Source organism: Augochlora pura, chromosome 4 (genome assembly GCF_028453695.1).
Source record: "Augochlora pura isolate Apur16 chromosome 4, APUR_v2.2.1, whole genome shotgun sequence".
Taxonomy (NCBI): Eukaryota; Metazoa; Arthropoda; class Insecta; order Hymenoptera; family Halictidae; genus Augochlora; species Augochlora pura.
In genome coordinates, this window is record NC_135775.1 from 27906080 (window position 1) to 27918712 (window position 12633).

Below are 12633 nucleotides of genomic sequence, written 5' to 3' on the forward strand. Positions count from 1 at the left end.
GTTGTTCACCAGATTTTTGAGAACTTTTTGCACACAAAAATCTAGGGGAAACTCGCGTCTAGATTTTGCGATTGATAATTTGCTTGTCCGCGCGGAGAGTCGTACGAAGCGAAGGTATTTATTTAAAGAATTTATGTTCGATGAACGAACGCGGCAAAAGTGCTCGCAGCAACGGTCTCCGGGCATGGGGAGGAGAGGAGGAAAGATACGAGCAAAATTCTCGAAAATTCTGGCAGCGCCCGGCGTCAAGGAGGACGTAAGACGAGCGGAGGGAGGGGCCCGTTATTAGAGAGGAGGAAAAAGCCGCGCTATTTCCGTCCTCCGGGGCCGCCACACTTTGATTAGATAAGCCCACCATTCGTGCTGCGGAGATTGGAATTATTGCTCTCTCTCTGCTTCACCATGCTCCACGAGCACCAAAAGGGGCAATCGGCGAAGGTGTTATATCACGATCGTTCTTGTTTATTGTAATTAACCGCCTTTCCGCCTCACAATTCGTCTGGCTACCTGATGCGTCGCCCGATGCTCTGCCCAATTAATTACCCAGAGACCACCGTCGGACTATTCTTCCAACCATCGCGCATTCGTACTCTCCTTCTCGATAACGCCGCAGAACATATTTTATCCGAACGCGTACTGTCCCTATACCAATCACATTATTTCCTTTGATTAATTCTCTTAGTTAACTCTTTTCGATGTCCAATTTTGTCTCACATAACAGATACAGACCTGCAACTTCTGCGTTTCAAAGAATATTTCTAAAAAGGATAAACAGAGACGTCTGTTAATTAGAAGATTTTCGTAGCTACGTGCTAAAGTCTCATTAATGAGGTTCTCAATAGTGCCTCGATTTATGAGAAAGAACTGCTCGCGCAGAATTCTTTCGAAGAGGATACACGACTCCGGCATCCTAGTTGTTGGAAACAACTTGATTCGTAATTGTTCCCGCCATCGTGTCACACGATCCGCAAGCCAAAATGGCCGCAGTGAGGAGGACGTTTGATGCTCCTCGATTAATCAAACCTCGGACTATTATCGTCGTCAGGATCAAACTCCGTTTACCACAATAGATTCGAAATGAAAATTAACCCTGCTGGAACTTGCGCTGTACGATCTCGATTGCACTCTAAATGCCCCACTCTCCTTGGCTTCTGTGGTTAATCTATCAAAAGTAGAGATAGTAAGTGGCGCCGACGATCGGGGGCCGGCTCTGTCCATCGGACTGCAATTGCAACGCAACAATACGCGATCCACAGAAGCAGAATGGACTGTTGCGACGACGACTCCTGTTTCGGAAGAAGCGAACGCTAATAGGGCCATCGCCGGCGGGAACGAAGACGTTGGCGATCGCGAAGAAACAAAGGGAATCCAAGAAGATCGGAGAGGATCGAAGGGGATCGACGAGGAATTATCTGACGGCAGCTCTCTCTCTCTCTCTCTCTCTCTCTCTTTGCAGACTCCCATTCTACTTTGCTTCTCCTGAATGGAAACACGGTGGTATCCAAAAAGAGTGTCGGACGGGTACGTTTGGGGGGCATTACGAGCGTCCGGTACGTGAGAAGTCGTGGGATCCGGTCGCGGAGCTGCACACGGAGAGCTCCCTTGTTTCTGCTGGCGGACGATCGTGGTAGTCGGTAGCGAGGAATAATCTTGTAGGCATCGGTTGCCGTACCGGAGCTGACCATCTGGGCTCGCCGACAATTTCGTGCAGTTTGCGGTCGAACTTTATTTGTCGTTCGCCCTCGTGGCCGAACGTCCCTCTCTCTCTCTTTCTCTCTCTCTCTCTCTCTCTCTCTCACTCTTTCTCTCGCACCCGCTCTCTCCTTCCATCACCCTTCTCCCTTCATTCTCAGCCTTCTTGCCTCGTCTCCCTCGTCCCGATTCCTCCCCGACGGTGGAATAACAATTTGCGCCTTGGCTCCCATTCTTGGCTTCCTCTCGCGTCCACCGGCCGAGTGGAAAGCAGAAAGACGTGCCGCTTCTTTTGATTAGCGACCGGGGACTTTGGTGTCAGATACTGATCGCTGGGACCAGGTTCCAAACGATCGTTTAGGCAAGACAATTATCGTTGCGGGAGCGACCGAGCTCGAGAGATCCGAAGAGGTTTCGAGCGTCGTAGCTCTTCGAACAAAAATTGTGCGACGGTCTACCTTGGCTTATTTTACAGGTGAAAGTCTCTAGTTTTATATTTTTTTTCTGCGTGACATTCGGTTCGACTTGATTTCTTCTCAAGTAGCGATTGCAGGAACGAAGTTGGTCATCTTTCCAGGAAACGATCTCTTCGTACATTGAATGTTCCGTACGGAATTGAAAAAATTTTTTCTACAATCGAAACTAACGTAGATTTCAAGAGCAAGGTCTCCTCTTTTCAACGAGCTGTCGAGCGATGATCTACGATTTTTTGGTGTCGACTTATCACGTTGCGAAGGAGCAGTTGTTTGAGAAACGATTATTCAACATTTCGGCGATGTTCCGTGCCCGTTAGGCTAGACGCATATGCTACGATGCATTTTAGGGAGACGAAGCAGGACGTTTAGGTGAATCGCGGGCAAGGAACCCTTAAAATCGGCGAGGGAGCGGACGATGTTACGCAGCCGTAACGGAGTCGTTACGAAGCGATCTTTCCGCTAAATATCCTGCTCGATGATTATGCAACCGTTCGGGAGTATGCACGTGGCGCATAATGTGCCCCGTCGTATAACGTATAAGGTATAACGTATAACGTATAACGATACGCGTTACACGCATATTGCGATCCTACGCAATAGCGAATCGCCGCGACGCGAGGCGACGCGAGGCGACGCGAGGCGACGCGAGGCGACGCGATGCGGCCCGGCGCTTTGCGCCGACCGTGCAGCGTCCCGTGCGCGCTATGTAGGCGCTGCGATACTTGGCCATAGCGCTCTATCAATTCGCCGGACCGGGATATGCGAGGAATGCTATTGAAGTCGATCGAGACACGGGGATTGCTCGAGTTTCTTAATTATCCCACTCTGGCCGGCTAATTGCACAAACATCTTCCCTTGGTCGACGGTGGCCGGCCTCCGCTTTCGTTCGCATCGCGATCGCCGCCGGAAGAAGCCGAATTTCGGGCCAGCGTCGCTTCAAGGACGTTCATTGAACCAATCATTCGATGATTCCACTGTTCGACACCCTAACCGCGCAGGGTTAATTTCGCCGTGGAAATGCTTCGGCCCGAGCCCAGCTCGCCTGGTTCGCAGACGATTTGCCGATAAGTTTCAGCCGGTTAGAATGTTCAAATCGAAATTGGACAGCAGATAGATCTGAAGTTCAAAGGACGAGCAATCGGAGCAGGCTACAGCGGCCTAGGATCTTGGAAATCGTCGGCGTCGAAGAGGAAGGCCACTTATATTAAAAAATGAATTATTCTGACGACGCTACAGAGCAAAATTTCGTTTTTGTTCCAGGACAGACACACATTCCGGGCCTGGCGCGGGTCCCCGCGTTGCCCCGGGTCCCTGGATTGTCGAGGGGGACCTTTCCCGACGCGCCGAGCCCGTTCACCCCCTACCTACGTGACCCGGAGCCGTACCGTAGGAATAAGCATCACATCGGCAACAACGTCACCGCGAATTCGGTTAGTGGTGCCTGCACCAACCCCAACAACACCGACCCGACCGCATCGCCCGCTTCCAGTACACACCTCGGGGCTACCGGCGGCTCCTCGGCTCATCAGGATTGCTACAAGCACAGCCCTCAACACGGTGGTGAGTCTTGTTCCTTCCACCGTCGCTTACGACCGATCGTGTACGTTAGATCACCTGGTCGGTCGGGTTCCTGCCAAATTAATTAGCTGCTAGCACGGCGGAGCCTTCGGTCTCGCAGTGACGAGCTCTTTGGGTTATACAATAATATCTCTCAAATTATCCCTCAGCTTGAAAACAAAAATGGACTGCTTGGAAAAAGGAGATACGATTATTAGTGCGTTGCGGCTGGTTTTTGTAGGTGTCGATTATCGAGAACTGTAAAAACCAGCCGCGAGGCTCAAATAATCGCACCTCCTTTTCTCGAGTGGTTAATTTTTGTTTCCAAGCTGGGGAATATTTTGAGAGAGTTCACTGTAGCCAGTGATTCTGGGTGATAGTGTGTCGTCGTTAGACAAGTTTCTGACAGCATGAACTTGTTTCAAAAAATTCGTGGTTTCCGAATATACTCCGTGGTCACCGATCGCCCTAGCTAATTTAATCGTGTCGCCGAAATTCGAGACTTTCCGGGCGAGAGTAACGGCGAGGGCAACGGCGAGGGTAACGGCGTCCAGATGGAAGCCGCGTCTTCCGGTCTGTTTGCCTCGTACTGTTTGATCGCGGATCTTCTTCGGGTATCATCATCATCATCATCATCATCTCTCGCTCACGACCGGGATCCTCGTGGCTCGTGGAGCGACTCGAAACTACGCACCCGTACCCCACCCTCGGCCGAGGAATGGGGGGCAGGAGGACGGCAGGAGGGAACGGAGAGAGGGAGGGAGAGAGAGAGAGAGAGAGAGAGAGGGGTCCGCCGTTTCGCGAGGTAATAGTTTCATACCTCGTTCCGGCTCTGCACCCTCTAATTCAACGTAATAACGACATTCAACCTGCCGTTTCCATCTCTTCTCTCTTCGCCGATCCCCGCCACGATGCACCGTTGCATCCACCGCCAGCACGAGGCAAAAGTGTCCTCCGATCCTCGCGCTGCACCGTCGCCGGGATTCAGATGGAATCCTCGATCCTCCGGGAAACCTCGAGTACCTCAACTTTGGTCCTCAAGTCCTCGGCGTGCAGTCGCGACAAACTTAAGAAACGTGCGAGGACGATGTCTCGTCGTCGAAAAATCACGGGAAGAATAACTCTGGTTTTTTGAAGTCGTTTCAGCGGCAGTATAGAAAATTAGGGGAGGAAAATGATTGTTTTGGGCTCCGATAGTTGGAACAGGTGCGCGTGTTTTCTCGCGGGGGTTTTCAGAGGACCAGGGGATATTTCGAGCCGATATTCCAAGATGCAAAAAGGCGGGAAGGTCGACAGCCACTTTATTTCTGCGTGGCTCGTCTCGCATCAGCGGTCTCGACCTGATCAAAGTTAAGTAGACGCGCCCCTGGCTGGCAAGACCTCTTTGAAGCTACGCTGCGGTTTCTCTTTGCCCTAATCTCCTCCTGCTCCGACCTCTCCGCCACCTTCTCCGTCGATCAGCCTCGTGCACCACCTTCGGCTGAACCTTGCTACGCGCCCGTGTCACCTTTCCGGATCGGCCACCATTGTAATTACCTCATCCATCTGGGCCAACGTTCTTTGGCTGCGATGCAAGACAGAAGTCTGCGCCTTTCTTAGCCCCGCCAGAACACCAGCTTTTTATCGCCTCGAAAATTCGTCATTGAAATTTCCCTCGCTCGATGGATCGTAGATCATTGTCTTAGTTACAGGCTCGAGCCTCTGCTCCGGCAAACGCATTTTGTTGGAAGGCCCTCGCTCGATCTAAACGACCCAGATTCTCGGTAATGCCTCGACCCCGTCGAATCCGTTCCCAGTTGGCCGAGGCAAGCCCACCTGCAAATCGTTTCTCTGCCTTTTCCCTGGTCTTCGTCGGTGCATTCGTTCCGGCTCGGCTCGGCTTGGCGTAATGCGACCGTTTTCACACCTATCAGCATGAATGGGGAAATAGTCGAGCCGCGAAATGCTTCATTTAGTAGTCGTCGGGCCCCATTGATCCCCTCTCTGTCTCTCGGCCGCGGCGGTCCTCCTCGGTCGGTTTCTTCTTCTTGCTCGCGCCTAATGAGCGGATCCGAGGCCGGGCACACGTACGAACGAGCATAGAGTGCGAAATGACCGACCGGAGAGCGTCGGTGGATGCAATTTTCTTGCGCCCCCCTTCTCTCGCGAATTGCCTCCCTCGCTCCTCCGCGCTTCTCTCTCTCTCTCTCTCTCTCTCTCTTTCTCTCTCTCTCTGTCTCTCCCCTGCGATCTCGCGTTTTCCCCTCTCCGCCGAATCTCAGCCATGGTGTTTCGAGCTGCCCACCGATTCGGATCCGGAGCCGGTACAACCTACAACGACCGGTGCTCGCCGCCTCACGTACGGCTCACGTGCACGTCTGCGTAATACCAGGGATCGATCGGCCGATCGATCGGGGAACGATCGATCCCGAGAGCTGGATCCATGTTGTTTTTGCCCTTCGCTCTGCTGCCCGCTCCGCTCCTCCTTTTGTCTCGGGCTCGGTTCGCTTGCGATGCCAGACGTTGTTGAATCGCAGCCGATCTCTCTCCCTCTCTCTCTCTCTCTCTCTCTTTCCCACTCTATCTCGTTCTCTCTCCGTCATTCTCGAGCCTTCTTCCCACCCTTCTCGCAATCTTCTCTGCCTCTTCGTCCGCGTCTCGTCGCTGCTTTCCATCGACTCCCGGTCTCTCTGATTGCCCTCTAAATCTCGCCTACACGACCAGCTGCAAGTTCTACTGCACTGCACTCTGCTGCGCCGGCTTGCTGAACGCACGACGTGCACGCAATTATGCCAGTCGAGTATTCCCCTGGATGGCAGAGATTAGCTCTTTTTATTCGTGGATTCCTCGCGCGCTTTTCAAGTTTTTCTGACTCGTTTGGTGACGTGGTCTGCGCGCGTTCCGACGGACTTTTTGTGCCGGAGGAAATGTTAGAGGATCAAGAACCGTGATCTTCGAGGGAAATCGATGCTCGCGTGGCTTCCGCGCTTCTAAACATTTTGACTCTCGACGATTGATATCTGGGAAGAGTTGCTGGTAGTCCTCGTAAAAACTGCTTCGCGTAAATCGTGTTTCCGGTGTTCGCACGGGTAACACGCGTTTACGTTTACTGGGATCGCAAACCCGAAGGGGGTACCGGTCGGCATGGAAGGGCACGCCGCGCCGCGCCGGCGCGGCGACCTCGGCCAGAAGGTCTCCCGGGTGAAGAAAAAAGGGGAAGCATTATTCCTGTCTCTTATAATATAACCGTGTCCGTTTCTCGTTCTTCTCCTTCTTCTCCTTCTTCTTCCCCTCGAGTCTCATCTCGAGTCGTGATCGGGGTAATGAGGCTCTCTCCGGCAGTGGCAGCGGACCAGAAGAGTACCCGGCGGGGACCGTTGCGCGTTCGCTGCCAGGCGAAACCGAGAAAGAAACACGGGCTGCCGAGAGACAAAGTCATGGTAGGGGTAAGCACGCTGATTATGGGGTGTCAAACAATCACGCTGATTGTATACCCTCGACCCGAGCCGGGACCACTTCTGTCTGACTCGGCGTCTACTCGCGCGATGCATTTGTCTTGTTTGCACTCCGCTCGATCGTGCATTTTTAATTGATCGGCTCGATGCATTTCTGCCGGATCGATTTCGATGGAAGATCTACTGTGGACCGAAGTCTCGAACTTGATCGATAACGTGGCTAGACCTTTTCATAGTTGATCGCCTAGGAAAAATAATTCTAGAGGTGTTGGACTTCCGTTCAAGTTCTTTTCGACCTCGGTCGTCTAACGATGAAGCGCTTTAAAAGAGTTTGAAATCGAGATTCGCTTTCTCCGAAGATCAGCGAGTTGTAGGAGAAAGGGACGAGGTTCTAAGAAGCCGGGATTGCCGGGAAGGGGCAGAAGCATCGAGTCTCTTTACCTATTTACGGAGGGTAATTGACGGACCGTGGAATACGAAAAAGAGACGGAGCAAAAGTTGTCGAAGAAGATGGCAGAAGAGGGTCGATCCCGCGATTCCCACGTGCCTCCGCGGAATAGCGGAGAATGCGGCTACCTTTCTGGCTGTTTCTCGGCCTTTTTCCCCGGCATACTGATTGTCCCGCGCGCATTCTTGCCTCGCCAGCGGATTTTGTCCGTCGCGGGCTTAATGGAAGGCTAGTGCGTGCGCTTGTACGGAATCATTACTCTTGCTTCGGGCGGCCCCGGGATTTTAGCTAAACGCAGCCGACGGATAAATCTCTGTCGTTTAATATCAGCCTTCCAGCCGTTTCGATTATCATTCTCCATCTTCCGGAATCGCTGGTTCAATTTCATTCGGAAAACGGGTGCGGTTACACGACCCCGTCGGGCTATGGGCAATTATTAAATTAACACCACGCGTGTTAAATTTATTTAATTGCGGCATTACGATGCCGAATTAAAGCAAGATATTGATTGCAAAATATTCTGACGGTCGCGAGTTCCCGAAATAATTCGGAGCGGGAATTCCGGATGAGAATGGGCGGGGAAAACAGATGGATCTCGAAGAGGTGAAATCGTGGGCGCGTTGGTAGAGAGTGTGTATCGTTACCGAATGAAATGCGCACGGTGTTGAGTTTCTTCGCGTCGCGTCGCGTCGAGGAGCAAGCAGACTCGGAAACGTCTGAGGTCTGGGAACAACGGGAGTAGAATAAGGGTTACCTTTCTTAAAGGGTGACGGGGGAAGTTGCCAGGCAATTAGGAAAGTGTCACATACACTCCTTTCGCGAGACTCCCTCGCAGCTCCGGCGACCCCTATCATGTTCTCTATCAGCAGGTTATTAACGTACGCGGCTTATGCTCGCCATGGGAATGCTAAAGGATCCGTGACACATTAGGAAAACGTGTAATTAACACCTCGGTTTCGTTCGCCGTTTTAATCTTCTCGCCGAGCGATTGTTCGTTACCGTGATAAACCATCGATAAGTCGATTTTTCGTGATCGGACGCGGCTGCAAGAAAACCGTCGTCGAAAGTTTGCCCGATTCTTTATCCAGGCTTTTGGCAGGGTACACGGTCGCCAAACGAGCCTACGATGAACGCTAAAATGACAAACGCGACCGCAGGACTTAATTAAACTCGTAAATCCGTCGGCACCATCGTTCTCGACGGGCCGCGACTGTTGTTGCGTCTTATGGCACTTATTTCCCCGACCAATCGCAGGCACCCATAGTCGCCAGCACCCATGGAAGTTTAAACTACGCCGCGTAATCGGCGAAGAGTTCAATTAATTCGCCAAACGAATAACTCGAAGCGATTGCTTCTCTATTGAGAAATTGTTCTCCGAAATGTTTTCCGTGCGAAACGAATCGGCCGGATCCCCGATTCTTTCTCGAGGAGGAAAATTCCTCGAGCTCGTGAAAGCGACAAAGACGTCGGTGCCCACCGCAGCTCCGGTCGTCGGTTAACCGGAAGTCGCCGGCCGAGATTTACCGGGACGCGGAAAAGAGCGGAGCTTCCGATTATCTGCGGAAAGCTGGAGGAAGGAGTGCCGTTTCGAAGGGAGCAGAGGGACATAGACTTGGAAACGGAACGGTCCTCCGCTCGGCCCGGTTATTATCGCGGTCTGGGCTAAGCGGTCACCACGGGTTTCCTTAAGCCGTCCGCCAAGTGCGCGCCTGATTGGACGGACACGAAGGATGTTGTACCACCAGGATACGCGATAAACCGACAGGCGATAAAGTTCACCGAGCACCGCATACCCGGGGGATTTCTGAAATTCCACTTTGCGGAAGCTACAAGATTTCGTCGAGCTTTCCGCGAGGAACGCTCGGACCTCGGACATCTTCGCCGCCCGAGGCGCACCGGTGGAACTTCCATCACTCGGCTGCATGACCTATGCTCTGCCCGAATTAACCCCTGATATCCGAAATTATTCTTACCGCCGCTTTTCATCCGAACGCTCGATCACGATGGATCTCGCAATTTCAGGCGTAGAGAATTTTTATGGTTGCAAACGTGGAACTATTTTGAGAATAATTTTAGCGCATCTGGAGCGCCGGGATTTGATTCCGAGAGGCAGGAATCGGGGCGAAGTAAAAATCGCGGTTTCACCGAAGAGGGCAAGTGGAAGTTGAAACGCGAACAGGGGGGGGGGGGGGGGGCTGATGGGAAATTTATTTGTCTTGTTTCGCGAGTGGAGATTGTACGAGGGATCGAGATCGAGCGTCTAGGACGAGATAGACGAGTTTTGGCACGGGAGCTGCTCCTGGGAGGAGGGTCAATTGAATCGAACCCTTCGTTCGAACGCATCCACGCTTTTCCCACGACGATCGCCGCTGCGAATTCCTGCTCGTTGGCCGTCGATTGTCCCACCGGACATTTTCCATCCAATAAATTCGGTTATAAGAACTGCTGAGAGAATTTTCCGCTAGAAAATTCTTATGAATTAGAGCCTCTTAGTCGTGTCTGGAAACAATTTCATTGGATATTATTTAAAAGGAAATGCAACAATTTTCCGAGTTCTCGCATACAGACGAAAATAATTCTTTCTTTATCTCGTGTTATTAAGCGATGACTTTTCCGAACAGACAGAAATGTATTGTTTAACAGCAGCCGTTAAACAAATTCTGGGCGGTTCGTGACCCTTGGATATTCGTCGGGAATGCCGGGGCCGGCTCTCGCACGTCGGCGATCGCCGAAAATCGAGGCGTCCGGCAATCAGGGATTCTCGTTCGAATCGATTTGAGATGATCGAGGGACAATCTCGAGAGAGCAAATCGATCGAGGTCGATCCACCGCGGCTCGAAACGTAGAAAGAATTGAGAACCGGACGAGCGAACCGAGAAAGCGGTTCACGATCCAGAGGATCCCGCTCCTCCGGATCGTCATCCTACCGAAACATCGAGGCAAAAACACTCGAAAATCTCCGGGGGAAAAAAAGCCTCGGATGGTTTTTTGTAATAATAATCGGCTGACTGGTCGGCAGGAAGAAACTGGAAAACCAATCGCCGGAGCTGTCCGTCCTGTGTTCTGCCATTAGCAGTTCTTCGTTTCGATCGAATCCTTGCTTTTATTAACGAAGACACGGTCGAACGTAATCGATCAAAGAGACGGGGGACGCATGGTTCCCTGGAATGTCCAGATCCCTTACGAAATCACGGCAGTGTCGTTGGGGTCAGGTGCTTCCCTCGACAGCGCTATAGAGGCAGGGGAACAAAAATTTTCATTCGGGTCAAGCTTCGTTGATCGAATTTGCGATCGTAGACTCGGTTGAAGTGACAATTCACCAGGAAAAGAGACATCGGAATTTATTTTTTCGCCAGCGGTGTAAGAAGTGGAACAATGCAGATCGAATTCGAGACGCAATCTTCCCTCTTATCCATCCGAGACGGTGGTCGCAACGCGCGGTCGTGGATTCGAAGCCCGGAGGAAGAGGCTGCTGCTGCTGCTGCTGGTTTCACAGAGTTGCAGTCGGTTAGGAAAGAGTATGGTAATTCGTTTTGCCGAGTATTTCTGCGAACGCGGACGATTATAAGAAACGTTGGACCTTTAAATCCCTCTCGCAACAGCCTGCGTCAATTTACGGTTTAGCGAACGCAATGGGACGAGGAGCACGAGCTTGCACTCATGGCGAACATTACGGAAACTCGTAACCGGTCAAATACTCGAGCCCGGAAATTGCCGATTAATTGCTAAATTAACCGACGCGAGCTCTCAACGATCGCAGAAAAATGCTCGTCGATCAAAGAGTACTCGCCGGGACATTCCTTCGCCGAATTAAAGGCGAACGAGTTAATTACGCTAATTGTTTGCAATCTCCGTGGTCGATCCAAACCGCGTTCCTTGCGCGGAGTAATCAGCGATCCCCGTGGATCGTTCGTTACGAAGCGGAGCTGCATCGCGCTGCTCGGGACCGTCACAGTTCACGCCCAACGGCGTAATTCAATTTGGTCCCGGTATTGTTCGACATCTAATAAAGAAGTCGAAAAACGAAAGAGAGAGCAAGAGGGAGAGAGAGAGAGAGAGCCGATAGACGAGCCGAAATCATCCGCAGACAAAATGAGAGGATCTCGGAGAGATCGACTGGAGGATCCGTGCCCTCTCGAGCGTGGATCACGTAACTGCCTCTCCACCTCCTCGATCCCTCTACTTCTCTCTTGTTCCTCGCTTGCTTAGCCTCCTCCTCCTCTTCTTCTTCTTCTCTATTTTTTCTTCTCTCTTTCTCTCTCCTCTCTCTCTCTCTCTTTCTCTCTCTCTCTCCACGGTTCTCTTTCTCGCTTTAGAGACACGATCCAGCCAATGTACCGGCTCGGATGTTACGAGTACAGGGATTTCGTGTACCAAGAAGAAAAAAGAGAACCAGAAGACGAACACAGCATCGGCTGGCTTCCTTTCGATCCTAATTCGTCTACCTTGGCGGTGTACTTCCGTTCACCATTCCAGCGTTCCCCTCTCGCACCCTTCGTCCACTCTTCTCATTCAAACGATTCTCGCGATCGTCTCGCGTCCCTCTATCCCACGGAGCGATCCAGCTTTTCAGATTACCAACAGCTTGCGACTCGCCGGCATTGCGAACAATTTCCTGCAATCTCTAGAGCAATCATTGAACTGATTAGCGAAGCTATATTGCAGTTGTCATATCTGAAAGACGCAGTTTCGTTGAATATACATTGCACAAAAAATCGCCGAAGTCTAAATGAAAAGCAACTTAAATATATATTTTGAATATGCTGATATGAAGTGGAGAATTGACTAAAAAAAAAATGGTCCTTGTGACCGAGAATAAATCGTCCTGTTTCCAAAGTATTTTCTGAAGTATTATCAGCGTTGGCCAGCCGAATTGAGGCGGTCGATTCGAAACGAAGCTGGAAAACGGTTCCGTACGTGCACGACCGTCCGGTGAAAAAGCGTGTTCCGGGCGACGATTTCGTTTGAAAAACGGAGCTGGACGATTCGTTTGAGCTCGCCGATAAACGGTAACAGGGCCCGACGA

General features: G+C 51.6%; 1 protein-coding gene across 2 annotated transcripts in view; it reads left to right on the plus strand.

The window, feature by feature from the left end:
* The window catches only part of LOC144468609 (uncharacterized), a 33305-nt gene that overhangs the window by 12600 nt on the left and 8072 nt on the right, over positions 1–12633 (plus strand). Inside the window, exon 4 of one of the 2 annotated variants that reach the window (XM_078178203.1) lies at positions 3405–3728. In XM_078178203.1, coding sequence (XP_078034329.1) covers positions 3405–3728 — 324 coding nt within the window. The remainder of the gene's footprint in view (positions 1–3404; positions 3729–12633) is intronic. The other variant, XM_078178204.1, reaches the window with a different exon arrangement.